General features: G+C 37.4%; 2 protein-coding genes across 2 annotated transcripts; one reads left to right on the top strand and one right to left on the bottom strand.

The window, feature by feature from the left end:
- The first annotated feature begins 1941 nt into the window (after positions 1 to 1941).
- Positions 1942 to 5685, top strand: LOC145575385 (uncharacterized). The gene is made up of 7 exons (XM_081633263.1): positions 1942 to 2388; positions 2536 to 3507; positions 3690 to 3989; positions 4071 to 4316; positions 4377 to 4745; positions 4832 to 4903; positions 5224 to 5685. Exons 1-7 carry the CDS (start codon positions 1942 to 1944, stop codon positions 5683 to 5685), a joined length of 2868 nt encoding a protein of 955 aa, XP_081489389.1.
- Positions 5686 to 6561: 876 nt separating this feature from the next.
- Positions 6562 to 9965, bottom strand: LOC145575384 (putative disease resistance protein RGA3). Its single transcript, XM_081633262.1, has 3 exons — positions 9290 to 9965; positions 6927 to 7122; positions 6562 to 6817 (listed from the first exon to the last, which is right to left on the bottom strand). The coding sequence occupies exons 1-3, from the start codon at positions 9963 to 9965 to the stop codon at positions 6562 to 6564; spliced, it is 1128 nt and encodes a 375-aa protein (XP_081489388.1).
- Between the last annotated feature and the right edge of the window lie 8325 nt (positions 9966 to 18290).

Raw genomic sequence — 18290 nt, 5'->3', positions numbered from 1 at the left:
TCAGATTCTGTAAAAAGTGTGGTTTTGTCGGACACGGTCAGAATACGTGTCCCAATAATGATGAGTTTGTTCGTTTTCATATCGAACGCCGCTTTCGCAGGCTTCACGAAAGCGACGTACGTGTTTTATTTGGCCCTACCGATACCCCTTTATATACTAATGCTCTCCGCGGAATAGCTCCATGTCCTCGAGTTTGGACAACGGAATTGTGGTTTAGGGACCACGATGAAGATGATCCGTCCGAATTTCCAGCGGACTCTTATCCGTCTGACTATGACGGAGCTGAAGAAGGGGTTGTTTCTACTCATACAGGTCTTGGTATGGATTCTCCTGCTTCGGACAGCCATCCTCCGCCGTCCTCGGTGATTCCAGGTTTATTTCCTCCTTTCACTCCATCAGCTTACCGGAGTGCAGCTAATGAAGTTCTTAAGCGCGATTTAGACATTAATCGGGCGGTTAATCAACAGCTTGAGATCCCTAATGAGACAGACATGCTTGCTCCACGTGTCCAACATGCAAGTGAAGTCGACAATCGTTGGTACTATCTTGGGGGATGGAAGAATGAGGCGCCACTTATGGATGCTGTTCCACGTGACAGGGTGCAAAGGTGTAGTGCTGCAAGAAGAAGTCTTTTGGGCTTATATGATTTCGGGTCTTCTGATCCTTATCTCAATATTGGACACCACGTTCCTTCTGCGATGGGCCAGGTTCAGATGGGCTCCAACTCAGCTCCTTGGGCTTTACAATTAATAATCCTCTCCTCTCAAGTTCACTCTCCAACTCACCCCCCTTTTAATTAATATGAGTCAGCCTTGGTTCCTAAGTTGGGCCGGCCCAACATTGATCAGGCTGATTTAGCGGGGTCTGTTCCTCATCCAAGATTAGACCAGTTTGTTCCTCAGTTACCTCTAGAGATTCCGAATTTCTTTCCTCCCCCTTTAGGACCCCATGGTCCTATTTTTGATGATCCTTTTGGTGCTGGGCCAAGTAACTGGGCATTTGATCAGGAAGGTCACTTGTCTCCTTCTCCTTCACTTTCGAATTCGTACCCTTCTGATCAATCGGAATTCTCGGGTTATGTTGCAGATTCATCTTCGGATGTGTTCGAGTTTTTCACTTCCCCGGTTGTTACTCCACCAGCAAACCCCCATCCGGAGTTTCCTGCTGTTGGTGGATCTCTAGTCCAAAGAGTGGAGGCGTCCCTTGAGCTTCCTGTTAATGGTGGCCTTCCAATTCCGCCGGAGGTGGCGGAACCAGAAGATGAAGCTGTGCCAATGGAGTGTTCCCCTCCTTCTTCCCCTTCGACTCTCGATATTGTGTTAGATGACAATCAAGTTCGGGTTACACTCACTAGTTCCTCTACTCTGAAAGATTCTGGTAAAAATAAAGCTGTCCAACTGATCGAGAAGGGGCGCAAGCAATTTCGGCAGTGGGTCCTTAATCGGTGTCCTGCTAAGAGGTCAGGGGGTGCGTTGGAACCCTCAGCACCTCCTGTTTCGGAGTTGCAGAAAGTTTCGGGTTGTCTCCCCTGTTTGCTTCCTTGTAAGAAGAGGAAGGGTGGGTCGGATTCGGTTTCAACAGCTTCTTCATCAGCGGGATCGATGGCCTCCCGAAATGGGTCACCCAAGTCGGGATGAAGTTAGGAGCTTGGAATTGTAGGGGCCTTGGGCAAGCGGACTCCCCTAAAATTCCATACATCTTGTCTTTAGTCCGCTCTTTTGGTTTAGATGTTTTCTTTTTAATGGAAACTATGCCTTTTGTTTCTGCTGTAGCTAGAAAGCTTGCATAGTTACCTTTTTTGGGTTGTTGTGGTTTCGATGCCTTAGGTCTTAGCGGTGGTTTGTTTATAGGTTGGTTTGCTCCTTGTAGTTTGGCTCTTGTTTTACCTCGCCAAATGTCATCCTTTGTAAATACAGTTTGGGAAATGAAATAAAGCATATCATGTTTGTGTATGGTGCGCCTCATCTTGCAGATAGATTAGAGGTTTGGGACATAATTGCTACTATTTTGGCTTCTACTCCAAATGTAGTGTTATTGGGAGATTTTAATCAGGTTGAATATCTCTCCGACAAAATAGGGGGTAGTCCCTCGATTCTAGGTCGACTGGATTTTATTCAGTGGCGCTTGGATTTGAATTTGGTTAATATTCCTTTTTTGAGACCAAAATTTACTTGGACCAATAATAGGATTGATTTGGACCCTACTTTGGAACGTCTAGATAGGGCTTATGCCTCTCCTTCTTGGATTGAGGATCACCCAGATGCTTCTGTTCTTCATCAACCAATGTTGTTCTCGGATCATGCTGCTATTATTTTACGTGAATCAGAAGAAGAATCAGTTGTTCGGCGTCCTTATCGGATTGAGAACTGGTGTTTGTCAGCACATGAGGTCTCTTCCATAATTGAATCAATTCTTTAGACCTTTATCCCTGGATCCCCTCCTTTCTCTCTATCCACAAAGTTATCACTCATCAAGGATCGCCTTCTGGTCTGGTGTATGACTCATAAACGATTATGGGGTATTGATTGGAAAAAGTTAGCTTTGACAGTCTCTCAAAGTGCTTCGACCTTAAATTCTCGAGCGGAAAGCTGTTTGTTTCTCACTTCGAGACAGGAGAAAATTGATGAAGCGCAGGCGGCTTTTATGTTTTGGAGTCAGGGAGCCAAGATTAAGTGGGATGCGAATGGCAAGTCTCATTCTCGTCTTCTTTTCTCCTCGGTTCAGTCTCGTCATCGTCATAATAAGATTCTTAGTCTAAGAATCTCAGATGATTTGTGGACTTCTGATCGGGAGGAAATTAAATCAGAGATTCTTTCATTTTACAAGGATCTTTATACTGTTAAAGACTCCTCCCTAGTCTCTAAGTCGTCCTGGTGGGATCAGATTCAACTTCCCTCTCTCTCTCTCTCTTCGACCCAACAGCAACAATTGTTGCTTCCTTTCACGGCTGAGGAAATCAGGGTGGCTATGTTTAGTATTGATGATAATAAAACTCCAGGCCCAGATGGTTTTTCTTCAGCTTTTATCAAGGTTCATTCGAAATCGGTGGGCCCTTTTGTCACTGGAGCTATTTTGTATTTTTTCTCCCATGGTTATATGTTGAAAGAATGGAATCGCACATTCCTTACTCTTCTACCTAAGGTGGATAGCCCGGAACTAGTCACTCAGTTTCATCCGATTGGTTTATGCAATGTCTTGTACAAATGTATAGCCAAATGTTTGACTAGTAGGCTTCGTCTGGTCCTTCCTTCATTGGTTTCGGACTGTCAAAATGCTTTTATTCCTGGCCGTTTGATGTCGGACAACGCTCTTATAGCTCATGAGGTTATTACTTTCATGAATGCCTCTAAGGCTAGGAAGCGTTTTTATGCAGCTTTGAAGTTGGACATGAATAAAGCTTATGATCGGGTCCGTTGGGATTTTTTACTTCATGTCCTCCGAATTTATGGTTTTCCTCCTTATTGGATTCATATTTTCCACCAGTGCAACTCTACCGTGTCTTATCAGGTGTTGGTTAAAGGGGATCCATCGTCCACCTTTTATCCTCAATGTGGTCTTAGGTAGGGTGATCCACTTTCATCGTACTTGTTTGTTCTGTGCCTGGAGGTTCTTTCGAGCATGTTCTTTGTCGGGGCGCGCCTTCTATTTCGCATTTGTTCTTTGTCGATGATTCTCTGCTGTTTTTTTAGGTGTCTCCTGCAGCTTGTGATAATCTGATGAGTTTGCTATCAGATTTCTGTGGTATGTATGGTCAGCTGCTTAACCTTCAGAAATCTTTCGTTAAATTCAGCCCCAATACTCCTTCAGATTATCATGATTATCTGGTGAATTCTCTTTGCCTTCAATGTCGAGATACCTTGGATTCTTATTTGGGTTTGCCGGTTGACTTGGGAAAAAGTAAAGTTTCGACCTTTCTCTTCTTAATCGATAAAGTTGCGAAACGCATTTCTGATTTTGGTCCTCTCCGTCTCTCTTCGGCTGCCAAGCTCGTTATTATTAACTCGGTCCTTGTCGCTTCTTTTAATCACATTTTGTCAGTTTTCAAGGTCCCGGGCTCTGTTTGTTAACAGGTGGACAAGATGTTAGCTTGGTTTTGGTGGCGCTCCTTTTCCTCCTCTAGGGGAATGGCTCTTCGCTCGTCTTCCTTACTTCAGCTCCCAAAAGGATTAGGGGGCCTAGGCCTTAGGAGTATTCAGAGCTTTAACTCTGCTCTTTTGGCTAAACAGCGTTGGCGTGTTTTTACTCACCCTCAGCTTTTGGTTTCTAGGATTTTATCGGCGAAGTACCCAACATTGCTAACTCTTCGCTCCACTCGGGTGACTCGACCTTCTTAGGGTTGTCGGGGTTTGTTGGAAGCTCAGCCTACTTTGGCGCAGGGCGTTGCTTGGAAGGTGGGCTCGGGGTCTACGGTTCGTCTCCTCGACGATGTTTGGGCTCCTGGAGGTCAAGTGTCTTTTAGATCAGATTTAAGTGAGTCGGAAGTTCCGACTCATGTTTCCTCTATCATTAATCCGCATTCTTACGCGTGGGACACTATTAAGATTCATCAGCTGTTTAATAATGTTAATGCTGCAAGAATTTTATCTCTTGATCGTCCGCAAAAATTAATGGATGATTTTGTGTACTGGAAATTTACGAGAGATGGTCGCTTTCCTACCAAATCGGCGTATGCTTTGCTAGTCCGCCAATCAATGCACTCTATAATTAGTGTCCTGCTCCTCCTATTTGGTGTAAGCACTTTTGGGGTATGCCTCTCCTACCTAAGTTTCGAATGTTTTGTTGGAAATTCCTTCATGATGCACTTCCTCTTAGTGCTACTTTGCATGCTCAGGGGCTCCCGGTTTCTCCAGTCTGTGTCTTTTGTCGGGAACACTTGGAGACTACCTCTCATCTTTCCGAGACTGTACGTTGGTTTCTCAGGTTTTTAGCTCCTCGGTAGGTATTCAGCCTTCTCTCCCTCAAGTTCAACCTTTTGCTATTTGGTTTACTACGTTGGTTTCTGATTATGGGCGGTCTCGAAATTGGAACTCTCTTGTTAAGTTGGTCTCCTTTCTCTGGGCTATTTGGTTAACCCGCAATGCCATTATCTTCAGACAGGCGGTTTGGTCTCCAGATTCAATTCTACACATTTCTGCCGAGTGGGTTGAAAGGCATTCTACAGCTTTTACGTTGGGAAATTCTTCTTCTCGTTCGTGACGGGTTACTGTTTCTCCTTCCCCCCAGATCTCGTGTAGTCGTCTTCAGGGTCTGGATTCTGTTCCCACCAATATGGATTGTTGTATTATCTTTGATGGAGCTTGGCAAAGTGATGATCAAATGGCCGGCACAGGTTGGGTTTTCCGCCAGGTTTCTTCTCCTTTGGTCCTGGGTGGGGGTGCTAAAGCTAGTCGGACTTCTTCAGCTTTACAGTTGGAATTTCAAGCTTGTCTTTGGGCTCTCCAGGCTGCTAGGCGTAGGGATTTTTTAAATCTTATCCTTTACACTGATAGTGCTGTCCTGGCTTCTGTGCTGCGTCGCTCTTGTTTTGATGATATTTCCTGCATTTGGTTGATTGATGCGGTCAGGGATGCAATTTCTTGTTTCAATTCCTGTTGGATTAGTAAGGTTTCTCGCTCGGAAGTTGCTCCGGCTCACTGGTTGGCAGCTCGTGCTCGTCGTCGTCAGCTTCTCTTATGGTCTTTTTAGCGAGAGTTCTTTCTCTTTGCTTTTGGTTTCTTTGCTGGTTGTTTTGTTTTCTAGTTGTCTTTGTCAAAAAAAAAAAAAAAAAAAAAAACTTCCCAACCTATGCAATTCTCCAGGTAGTACCCTAAGGTAAGAGCAACCTGCAATTCTCAGTGCCCGTAGTTGATAAAGTTTGCAAATCGACTCCGATAGTAGATCTAACGGATTATGAGATAGGTCAAGATACCTTAGATGAACAAGCTGCCCAATAATTAATGGAACCTCTATTAGCCTAGTATCAGCCATGATTAATGTTCGCATGTATCGTGTATAGCCTAAAGTGGAGTTGTTCCATCTAGGCACATTATTACAGAAATGCATCGTTCTTAGCTTTCTTGTCCCCAAACCTGTCGTAAGAGTAAAAGCTTCAGGTAAAGATTCATAATTTGCTAAATCAAAAGCCAAATGTCGAACATGAGAGACGTCTGCCAGTTTGATTCCAGCATTCCAGACCAAAAATTCCTTCACTAAAACGTAGGCTGCAAGATCATGCACTAAAATGTGCATCTTGTACCTTATTCGACCGTCATCACTATCATTTTTCTCCTCTTCTAAGAAGAAATTATTCAGCAATATATTAAAATACTTCTCACCAACCATTTCCGATGTCGAAGTGGAGTTGTTGGTTGCACATTCATCATGAAGAAATCCTTGCGCCAACCACAAAGTAATTAATTGATGCTTCTCCATTTCAGAATCCTTAGGGAAGATTGCGCAGTATGCGAAGCATTGCTTTACATAAACATGATTCAAATGGTTGTAGCTCAACAATAACGATGGCAAGATATCATTTACATCTCCTGGTTGGCATTTCCATAATTCCTTATTCTCTATCAATTCCTATTCATATGCGTGCGTCTTTGACTGTAATATGCCAGCGATTGCTTTTATCGCCAAAGGAACACCCTTACATTTGTTAATAATTCTTCTCCCAACATCACTAAAAGAAGAATTATATTGAAATGTCTCATAAAAAACTCGTTGCTGTAATAGAGCCCATCCTTCATCTTCGGATAATCCTTCCAGTTTGTGTTGATAAAAGGCATGTGCCTTATTTGCGACATCAATGCTACGGGTGGTAATCAAAAATACACATCTGCGTAAATCACTAATGCTAAGAAGTGCATTTTTTTAAGGAATTCCATGAGTCTTGATTGTTTTCCCAAACATCATCTAGCACGAGAAAGAAATTCTTCCCCTTTAACAGTTCTCCAAGTTTATTTGTAACTGCACCAGTGCTTGTCAAGTCACATTTGGATGATGTAAGGTGGTCAACCATCTCATTCAAAAGTCTGTCAACTTTGAAATCCTCGAAAACACAAATCCAAATTTTCTTGCCAAAATGCATATCAACATTCTCATGTTCATATAGCCTCCGAGCTATAGTTGACTTGCCAAGTCCTGTTTACATAAGATAAAAGATTATTATCCATTATCAATTATGTGAGACGATCCTCCTATAATAAAGCAATTTGGTAATAACTATTGGGAGATATATATCATCAAAAGTAAAAATGTTGCAAATGCTAAAGGTGAAGGGACTCACAAATTATTATTAAAAGTGGAATAAATGTAAGTTTGGTTAAACATAGCACTAAATTCAAATTCTAGTATTATGAAAGGAAATGTTGAACCTAAAAAAGGTATGTGTAATTTGATTTAAAAGGAGCTATTTCTTAGGGAAGACCGGGACGATATCCATTAGATATTGTAAGAGAATTAGTTTTGAGTACCACTGCCACAACAATATGAAGTTCGGTTTCGATTCGGTATGAAACAGGTCGATTTGAGACGGATTCAATTGGCGGTTGGGTTGGTTTCAGTTCAATTCAGATTAGTATCAATTCGGTTCGGTTACCATCTATTTTTGTGCGGTTTTAATTAGGTTTAGATTGTAAAGGGTTCGGATTATAATCGGATTGGTTTGAAACAAGTTGGTTTGGGAGCAAGTTTATCCGGGTTCATGCGGATTCGGGTTCATATCGGTTCAGATAATAAACGATTCAAATTATAATCAGATAGTGATAGATATTATAGGATTATTATAATATTTGTCGCAGAGCTAGGATATATTTGTATATATTTGTGATATAGTTTGTATTCTTATCGTACTAGGTTTCCTAATAGGATTAGGACTAGTATTGTAACACTATATATATTATTCAATGGTACACACTCCAATCCAAGGAGTTTTCCCGAAATCTAACATGTTATCAGAGCCTAGATTTTTTTAGGGTTACACAAATTTTTTAATTTCCTAAAAAGATCCGATCCTTATTTGGGTCCATTGAGTTATTTTTTAGGGATTGCAGTGACTCATACTCCCTCTTGTTTTCTACTTTCACAGGAAAAGTATGCACAGGAGATTTTAGAGCGTGCAGGTATGGGCTCATGTAAACCTGCAGCCACTCCAGTTGACACTAAGTCAATACTTAGTGCAGATACAGGACCACCGGTTCGGGATCCGACTTTGTATCGCGGTTTAGCACGTGCTCTTTAGTATTTCACTTTCACTAGGCCGGATATTGCCTATGCGGTACAACAGGTGTGTCTTTTTATGCATGATCTTTGGGAACCTCACTTTGAGGCATTGAAACTCATTCTGCGTTATGTTCAGGGTACCATTGATCACGGCTTACATTTATATCCGACTGTTTCTCATCGACTTATTGCTTACATTGACGCTGACTGGGGAGGTTGTCCCAATACCCGACGTTCCACATCGGGATATTGTTGTTTCCTTGGGGACAACCTCGTGTCTTGGTCATCTAAGCGTCAGCATACTTTGTCTAAGTCGAGTGCAGAAGCGGAATATCGAGGCGTCGCAAATGTTGTCTTAGAGGCATGTTGGCTTCGTAATCTTTTACTCGAGTTACATTGTCCTCTACGGCAGGCTACTATTGTTTATTGTCAGTGCTATCTACTTTTCTGGCAACCCGGTACAACACCAACACACCAAACATGTGGAGATGGATATTCATTTTGTTCGAGAAAAGGTTGCTTTGGGACAAGTTCGAGTTCTGCATGTTCCTACTAGATATCAGTTTGCAGACATTTTCACCAAAGGCCTACCACGAGAATTAATTCTGAAATTTAGGTCCAATCTTAGCGTACGCCCTCCTCCTGCTACGACTGCGGGGGTGTGATAGATATTATAGGATTATTATAATATTTGTCGCAGAGCTAGGATATATTTGTATATATTTGTGATATAGATTGTATTCTTATCGTACTAGATTTCCTAACAGGATTAGGGCTAGTATTGTAACACTATATATATTATTTAATGGTACACACTCTAATCCAAGGAATTTTCCCGAAATCTAACAGATAGGTTTGAAACGGAGTAGTTTAGGAGTGGGTTAACAAAGGTAAAAAAAGTTGGAAAAATAAAAAAAAAAGTGGCCCCGAGGTCGAAAAAGTGGCCGGACTCGGACAGTGGGCGGTGATACCTAACCTTATTTTTATTTTATTTTAAGTTGCGGCATTTTAAAATATTAAAAAATAAAGGTGGTTGGTGTTAAATAGTGTGTTTTTTTTAGAGTTTAGACATTGAAAAATAATGTACCTCCAATTCCAACAATGGCAATAGTGGAAAGACGATCAACATCCTCGCCAGTAGAACTCAGAATCATTTGCAGCAACTTCTCCCCATCAGACTTCCTCCCAATGAATTCTGAACCTCTTGCAGCAGCATGTTTCCGATTTTCTTGCAACGTTACATTAACATAGTAGCCAACAGTATTATTGCTGGATGCTACTGCTTCTCTGGCTAGCTGCACCTTTTGTAGACCATTGTTCATGGCCTCCTTGTCCAACTCATCTAACTTGGAAAGGATCTCGCAAACCCGATGACTTATCCGAATACGGAAGACAGCAGGGTTAGTAGCAGGACTAAAAAAGTTGCTACACTTTTTCTTGAATGATGGATGGTTGTTCTTCAACTCAATTTTCCTACGAAGTAAATCATATTCATAGTCATCCATGAGTTCATCAGCAGAATAGGCCATATCAGTGAGTTTTGTGAGCCAAAGATTCACAAATTTGCTCTTCTCTGCATATTTAGCACTTGCCAGATCTTCAAGAAATGCCTGGATGTCGGTGAATCTGTTTTGGAGCACTTTAAGTTGATCCTTAAAACCCCAGCAGGCAAGTGTTATCTCCTCCACCACTCGACCAGTCACCAACTTCATCCCGGCTTTCGCTGCGTCTAACGCGAGTCTTGCTGCTAAGGCTTCTGCCATGGATCAAGTAGCTGTATGCAGTTTGAGAGAAACAGAGGTTGAGAGAGTAAAACGTACAAGGTGTGTTTGTAATGAAGGGATGTGTGAGGAATGAATGAAGGCCATTGCTCAAGCTTTAAAGTTTTGATGAGTGTTGACTTTTTTACTACTTGTAAGTTTTTTTATATTTCCTTCAATCATACGGAGTAATTAATTGCAATAATTAGGCTTCAATTCATATTTTGCCAAGCTAGAAGAGGTGGTAGGAGTTTAGACATCAGAGCTCTAGAGTATTAATTTTTTAACCGAAGAGTATTAGACTAACTGCTGTATTAGTCTTGTCTAATTCATTTAATCACGCACACAGTTCCTTTCTCAAAAAAAAAAAAAAAAAAAAAAATACAGAGTAATAAAAAAAAAAAAATAGATAAAAAAAATACAGAGTAATAAAAAACAAAAAAAAAATACTTTCTTCAAAAAAGAAAAAAAAATACCAACACAGTGGGTTATTTGCTCATTTATTTATGGATCTTCTCCTTTTGTGTGTGGATTTTGACAAATTGCCTACACCCGAACTAAAACAAATGCCTACATGTTTTTACTTAAAAATTCTAATGTGGTTATTCTTCTTTATGACCATCACTATTCTTAAATTTGATTGACTAATCTTATCTCTCCTAAAATAATTGGTCAAACCCTTTTTTTTATTTTTCCTATTTTAAATTCTTTTATAATTTCTAAAAATTACTTTTTCTTTTATCGAAAATCTTTTTTTTTTTTGAAATTATTTTACAAAAAACAACTTTTAATTAAATCAAAAACTAAAATTAAATTAAAAAAAAAATCAAAAAGTGTTCTTCATTGTTCTTCGTGTTCTTCATGCTTATTCAATGTCCTTCATCTATGGTTCAATCTAACATGTAATTAATATTCTGTTTTCCTTTAGTCGTGATTGCGCAACGATTGACATCAAAGACATGGCCGGATTCAAACAACGAATTCGAAATCTAGATTTTCTCAAATTTCGATATTGAGCGCAAACGGGGTTGATTTTTAATCTTTGAATAATTGGTTTTTATTGTACAAAGTCCAACAATTGATGCGAAATCACTGGTTTTATGCAATCGAAATCAAAATTTTAAAGTTTTCCACAATCTGGGTTCTACAGGAAGTTCTAAGAAGAAATCAATGCAATTTGTTTGCGCAACCAGTTTCATCCAAAAAAAACGCATTTGTTAATTTAAATATGTTTGTGTATATGTAATTACCAGAACTGCATATTGGACATTACCTGTAGGGAAACATCTCCATAAGTTATTGGTTATGACCACACGTTATTTTGGACATTACCAAATACTGCGTTTTAAAATTTTGTAATATTATTAATTGATAGTAAATATGACTTTGGTCTTAACTACACAAATCACATTTTATGTGCTACCAAGCTAAGGTTTGATATGAATGATTACTTATACACCTACTTTAGCGGTTTTAATTCTGTAAGCATATACTTCAATATAAGTAATTAAAACATCCACTTATCTTCAACTATAAGTAATCAAAAAATCAACCTTTAGAAAATTCCATGGGCATAATTTATGCGATTTACTCATACTTTATAACTAAATAATTAAAAAATCAAACTTTAGAATTGTAAATAAGAATTTAGTCATACTTTATGCGATTTAACATTATGGGTTACAATTGATATATTTTCCATATATGAGTTATAACTAATGATAATGTTATGTTGTTTAAGGCCCAATGTCTAAGTACTAAATTGTTATTCAAATGAACCTTAGCTGTAAAAAAAAAAAAAAAAAAAAAAGAAAAAAACAATTAAAAAAGACATATAAAACACGGGTAATGACACAACAATGTTTAGGAGAAAGCATATTATATGTTCATCAAAAAAAATAGCAGTGACGCGGTATCTTTTTCAATTAATTTATACAAATTTCAAAATTTTCAAATTAAATCCAAATTTCAAAATTTTCAACTGACCGCCCTTTACTTTCGGAGGTTAGTTTCCAATATATTTGTCATAAATGTAATGACCAGAACTACATGTTGGACCCTACCTATAAGTAACATTACTATAAATTATTAGATACGACTATTTGTTACTTTGGACATTACCAAATATTGTTTGTTCATTTATTAATATTTTGTTATATTATTAATTAATGGTTAATATGACTTTGGTCTTCCCTAGACAAATCACATTTTATATGTTACCAAGATAAGGTTTGATATCAAAGGTGAATTATACATCTACTTTAGCTGTTTAATTATGTCAACATATACTTCAATATAAGTAATTAAAACATCCACCTTTCCTCAATATAAGTAATTAAAACATCAACCTTTAGAAAATTCCATGGGCATAATCGTTTAAGAAACGTAACTAAGAATTTAATCATACTTTATGCAATTTAACATTATGGGTTACATTGATATATTTTCCATATATGATTTATACCCAATGATAATGTTATGTTGTTTAAGGCCCAATGTCTAAGTACTAAATTGTTATTCCAATGAACCTTAGCTGTAGAAAAAAAGACATATAAACACGGGTAATAACACAAAAATGTTTAGGATAAATCATATTATATGTTTATTAAAAGACAGCAGTGACGCGGTATCTTTTTTAATTAATTTATTCGTTGAATTTTTAAAATTAAATTCAAAATTTTCAACTGACCGCCCTTGTTTTTCGGAGGTTAGTTTTTAAAAGCTCAATTATATTCTTGACCTACTCTCAACCTTGTAATTAACACAAAAAAACACACACACACACACCAAAAAAAAAGGGGGGGATTCACAAAATTCCATTTCTTGAGGTTCATCTTCTAGTTTTGGAGGGGGCATGGTGAAATGTGGATGTGGCGTTCCCTCTAAGATTCGAACTGTGAACAAGCCTAACCATAATAAGGGAAGGAAATTTTGTGATTGTGGAAAATATCCGGTACTTTATTCTAAACCCATTTGTAATTTACGGTTCAATTTTAATGTATATGAGTAAATATAATAATCTGTCATTAGAGTTCCAAGTAATTATTAGGGTTTATTTAACTTTTATAAATTGCAGGAGGCGGACTGTGGATTTTTCAAATTGTTGTATGATGGTGTTGTTGGATGCGTCGAGTGTGAGATGATGTCAAAGAGATTGGATGCAACTGAGAAAGAATTTGAATCTCTAACTATGAAGCTAAACAAATTGAAGATAAAAAAATCACAGTTTCAGGAACAAATATGTGACTTGAAAAGCCAATTATGTCAATCAACCATGGAGAAGAACAGATATATTGCATACACATCTATGACTTTGTTTGCACTTATTAATTCATGGGCTATATTTGTGGTCAAGTATTAGAAGATTATTGAATAAAATACATTGCAGAATTACTAGTTGAGGATTTGGTTAATTCTAAATATCATTTATTTTATTTTTTCTATTTATGTTATAATATTAAACAAAAATACTCCGTATCATTTGATACATCAATTCAAATTCATGACAATTTTTAAAAAATATGCCTTGATTGCCTTGAATACATTGAGTTATCAAAGGAAAAATGGCTTATTATGTATCAGTACTTGTATTATTACTAACCTAATATATTTTGTAGATATAATGGAATATTTACATATCCTGATTGAGCTCATATAAAATGGGGATATCAATTGATATGTTTCCAATTGTAACACATGTTAATTATATTTAATTGGTAACTAACTTTTCAAAATTAACTATTTAAAACAATTTACAAGGAATACTAAATTCATGTACAGATAGAGACCCTTTAATATTTAGAATAATCCCCTAATATAGACCCTTTAATACTGTAAAGGTTGTGAAAATAGGGAGCTTTCTAATTCAAAATTCAATGTATGAACATAAAGTACTTTAACATAAAATGAAATTAGTTACGTAGAAATTAGTTACCATACGTTACAAAGACTAAATATGTGACATGCCACCATTACAGTTTCGCCACATTGGGCCAAAATACATGCTAGTACCCACATAATAATTTACTACTTAAAACGTCTTAGGATCATAGTTGAGAAAACAGAAATACAACAATAATAGTATATAGCTCCCTGGCATACATAGATACATAGAAGAAACCTAAGTATTATAGAAGTATTCATTTCCAAAATCATAATCTTCATCAACAGGTGCAGCAGAAGCCTTTCGTACTCTCTTAGAGTTGTCGCCCTCACCTTCATCTTCATCGTCACCAACATCTTCATCTTCCCAACAAAGAACAAATGTAATTCGATAAAATGTCTTTAATTGATACTATAAACTAAAATGGGTAATAACACGAAACACATAGGGTTATTATCCATTAATATACAAACCAGACTTGTTATGTAGAATTCAGCAATATAAGTACACTACAAAATGCACTTGTGCAATTATATAAATGACAAAATAGGTGTACACTACAACTATTTTTTTTTGAAGGATACAATATACAACTATGTATAAGGTCATTATGTGAGATTAAATTAAAAATAAAAAATACCAGAATGTCACTGGAACTGAATTTAACATAAAAAACTTTCAGGTAATGACCCGAATAATAATTAGTCATTACCCTTTTAATATTAAAACTGAGAATTTTTATCATGCATTCATCAATATAGTTAATTTCCAAAATCAGGTAATCACCGGTGACAAAACAGAGAATAACCAGATCACAACATAATAGGCAATGTAATATAACATATAAGGTCATACATATAGGATCATATATGATTTTAAGGTCAACATTACCAGAATGTCTATAGAAAATTAACCATAAGGACAATATAAAAAGTCTATAACTTAAAATATAGTTAGTCATTACCCATGATTTTACAAAATAGAAATGTAACATGCATTCATCAATATAGGTTATATCCCAACATTACAAAATATATTACCAATGAAAAAACAGAGAAAACCTTAACGTCACAATACATAATTGGCAACGTACAACAGCATAAAATGTAATTACATATGTAATTAGACATGAAATTAAGGTTAACAATGCCAGAAAATTCAACAGAAAATGAAACATAAGGACAGTAAATACCTGAGTTCTCATTAAGGGCATCTATTCGAGACTGTACAGTCTCTTGGACCTCAAGCATAACAGCATTAGTGAAGATATCCGGCCTAATGCGCTTAAGCATTTCTTGCGCAGTCATGCTCTCACACATGACAGCTTTAAAGGATGTCGCACAACGGTTTCCTTTACCATCTTCCTCAGAATCATCTTTACCCTCTTCTTCCTCAACACGCTGCCGTTTTCGAACAGGAGCACGTGGTACCTCTTTATTTACCCACTTTTCATTGTCGCCATCATATAAGTAACCCAAAGCATTATGAATTGTATTTGAGTTGAATGGTTATTTTGGTTACTTTCCATCACTTCTTCCGATAAATCGACCTCAAATCTCTCAAACACCTTGGTCAACCACATACCATAAGGAAGGAACAACCTTTCCTTTGTTCCCTTTTGAACGATAATCATGTAATCAATCATCATCTTCGGCATATTCATCTTCACAGCGGTGAGGACAAAGTACATGACCAACATGTCTAGGTATGTTAAGGAGGACAGTCTCCCCTTTCGCATAAGGAAGGACTTGAAGAGAATCAAATGCAAAAGACGAGTTTGTAGCGGCAATTCATACACTTCTGGCTTTTTATCTCTGTTAGATTCATCTTCCATAAACACAAGATTAAGGCATTTCTCAACATCAAATTCCGTTTGTGTACTCCATTTTTTCCCCGGGAGCTTAGCTTGCACCCCTTGTCTGGCAATCTTCAAGATGCTGCTCAAGGTAGCTTCATCCAACTTTATCTCCTTCCCCTTCACCCAAGTGTATATTACTCCATCTTGTTTGTTTGCATGATCGAAGTGGGTGTAGAACTGTCGAACAAGGTCGGGGTATATAGGGTAATTTTCTGTAAGCAACTTGTCCCATCCTTGGTGTTTAAACCACTTTCGTAAAAAATCAGCATGGGCTAAGTCAAGGGAGTTAAAGTCTACATGTTTCCCTTCACAGATTTTTCGTTTCGCGAATGTCTTAAAGTACAATTCACGGTACAGGGAGGACTTGAACCTTTCATCATCAGTTGATGTTTGGCCTCTGCTACTACCCTATGCAGCAGGAGAGGGTGGGGTAGTAGCGACCGAAGCTTGCCTTCTTGACCTTGTGGTTGGAGAGTTGGTTGGTTGAATGCCAATGATTGTATGTGGCCCCTGTTCTCTTACGCGGGTTCTGTCGCCTTGCTGATTGCTTCACTTTAGCCATTTTATTGAAAATAAATAAATAAATAAATAAATGTAGCATACTAAGAAAAAACCGTGCTATGTATTTTTTGGTATATGAAATCATGTATTAACCATAATATTAATAGGTTATTGCCAACAAGAAGTACCATGTTGACATTACTTTTAAAGAATGACAAGTATTCATCAACATACCCAAAGGTCATTGCTAACACAAACTTAAGATGTATATATCCTGACATTACTTTTAAATAATGACATGTATTCACCAGCATACCTAAATGTCATTGCCAACACAAACATAAGATGTATATACCCTGACATTACTTTTAAAGAATAACAGGTGTAGGGAATATTTCAAGCATTACCCCAAACTTGAACTCCACTGTGATCATACACTTAAGCATGGTGGCGTCCAAAGGGAAAGAAGCTAGAGCAAAAGAGTCGCCAACAAGTTTTAGGAACTTGTAAACCGTTCACAGGGTGAAGGTTACACCCTTAACGATCCAGGAGATCGTCAACTCCAAAAGGTCTGGAACCAAATAGGGTTCGGGGATGAAGGTACAAATCCAACCTAAAAGAGATTGAACCTTCCCTAAAAAGGCCTCTACTTTATTCTTCTCGTATTCATGTGCGCTTTCTGACTAACATGCAAACAATAGGTTTACCCTAAACCTGTTTATCTATGTTGGTTGAATATAATGCACAAACAAAACTATTATCGGCGATCACTTGAATTATAATCATATTAACCCTAAACAAGATTATTAATTATCTTATTAAGCGTGATTACAAGTACAAATTCCCTTTAGACATGCATAAAAGGCGTGATCAAGCAATAACAATAAATAAGCATCAAGCAACATAATAACAATCATCATAATAATAATCATTATAACAATCATCATAAATTATAATAACAATCATAATTGAAATAATCATGTTAACGCTAAAGCATAATAATAGCAAGATCCTAGGCATGATACTAACAAGATTTATAACAAACCCTAGCATGTCACTAAGCAATAAAGATCAAAGCTTTAGCCCTAACATGATACTAACATGATATTGATATGATATTAGAAAAGAGTAAAAGGCACCCTAAACATGATACTAGAAAGCAATAATAACATCCTAACATGATGCTAGGAATTAATAAATAACAAACATGCTTTCTACAAGAATAGAGCAATAAGATTACATGCTTTGATGCCTCGTACCTCTTTCTAATTACAAAATACACATGTTAGTAACTTCAAAGGAAAATAATAAAACAAACAATTAAATTAAATAATTGAAATAGAGATTTGAGACCAAACCCTCAGAAATTATAACCTTTCACGTCTAGGGCGAAGGCAACTTCGAACTTGGCTAGGTGTGTCTAGATCTCGTGTATGCGGAATTTTGTAAGAGGGAAGGTTTAGAAAAAGAATAGAGAGAGAGAAAGAGAGAGAAGATTGTTGATTGTAGATTGATTGTTGATGATGATTGATTGTTGATGATGATTGATTGTTGATTGAATAAAAACGGAGGTTCAGGACCCTATTTAAGAAAGCAGTCCGGAAATAGGTAGAATTTGATAAGGAATAAAACTCCACTCTGTCGCCGCAAAACCGACTTTGTCGCTTGGCGACAAGCTCTGTCGCGTGGTGACTAGTCTTGTCGCGTGGCGACAAGGCTTGTCGCGTAGCGACAGGCCTGTTGTTTGGCGACAGCCTGGATTCCTACGCGCTTTCAAACACGGAGTCCACTTATCAATCAAAATTGATTTGTAAAGTCTGTATGAAAACTGAAATCGTATTTTTCATAAAATAATATTTTATTCCAAGTAAAACTTATCAAAATATAATAATTAATTCTAATTTTATTAGGACTTAAAAGAACCTTCTAGAGAATTCTAGAAGACTATAATTAATTCTAATAACTTTAGGAATAATAATTAACATTGGGCCTTCCCCTAGATCATTGGGCCGCATGTACAGACCAAACCGGGCCTAGTTTAGTATTTTGGCCATAACTTCCTCATTATTCATCGGAATTGGGCTTA

The sequence above is a fragment of the Chenopodium album genome, chromosome 13 (assembly GCF_948465745.1).
Source record: "Chenopodium album chromosome 13, dcCheAlbu1.1, whole genome shotgun sequence".
NCBI lineage: Eukaryota > Viridiplantae > Streptophyta > Magnoliopsida > Caryophyllales > Amaranthaceae > Chenopodium > Chenopodium album.
Note: the sequence above shows the minus strand (reverse complement) of the source record. Positions and strands in the feature narration are given on the sequence as shown.

Bases quoted from the DNA above. Each gene is read 5' to 3' on its own strand.
- LOC145575384 (XM_081633262.1), bottom strand. From the start codon at position 9,965: ATGGCAGAAGCCTTAGCAGCAAGACTCGCGTTAGACGCAGCGAAAGCC. The intron at 7,123-9,289 runs GTACATTATTTT...TTATGTAAACAG, and splicing joins TGCCATTGTTGGAATTGGAG to GACTTGGCAAGTCAACTATA. The intron at 6,818-6,926 runs GTTAAAGGGGAA...TGATTTACGCAG, and splicing joins ACAAATAAACTTGGAGAACT to ATGTGTATTTTTGATTACCA.
- LOC145575385 (XM_081633263.1), top strand. From the start codon at position 1,942: ATGTTTGTGTATGGTGCGCCTCATCTTGCAGATAGATTAGAGGTTTGG. The intron at 4,317-4,376 runs GTGACTCGACCT...ACTTTGGCGCAG, and splicing joins TAACTCTTCGCTCCACTCGG to GGCGTTGCTTGGAAGGTGGG. The intron at 4,746-4,831 runs GTATGCCTCTCC...TTGCATGCTCAG, and splicing joins TTGGTGTAAGCACTTTTGGG to GGGCTCCCGGTTTCTCCAGT.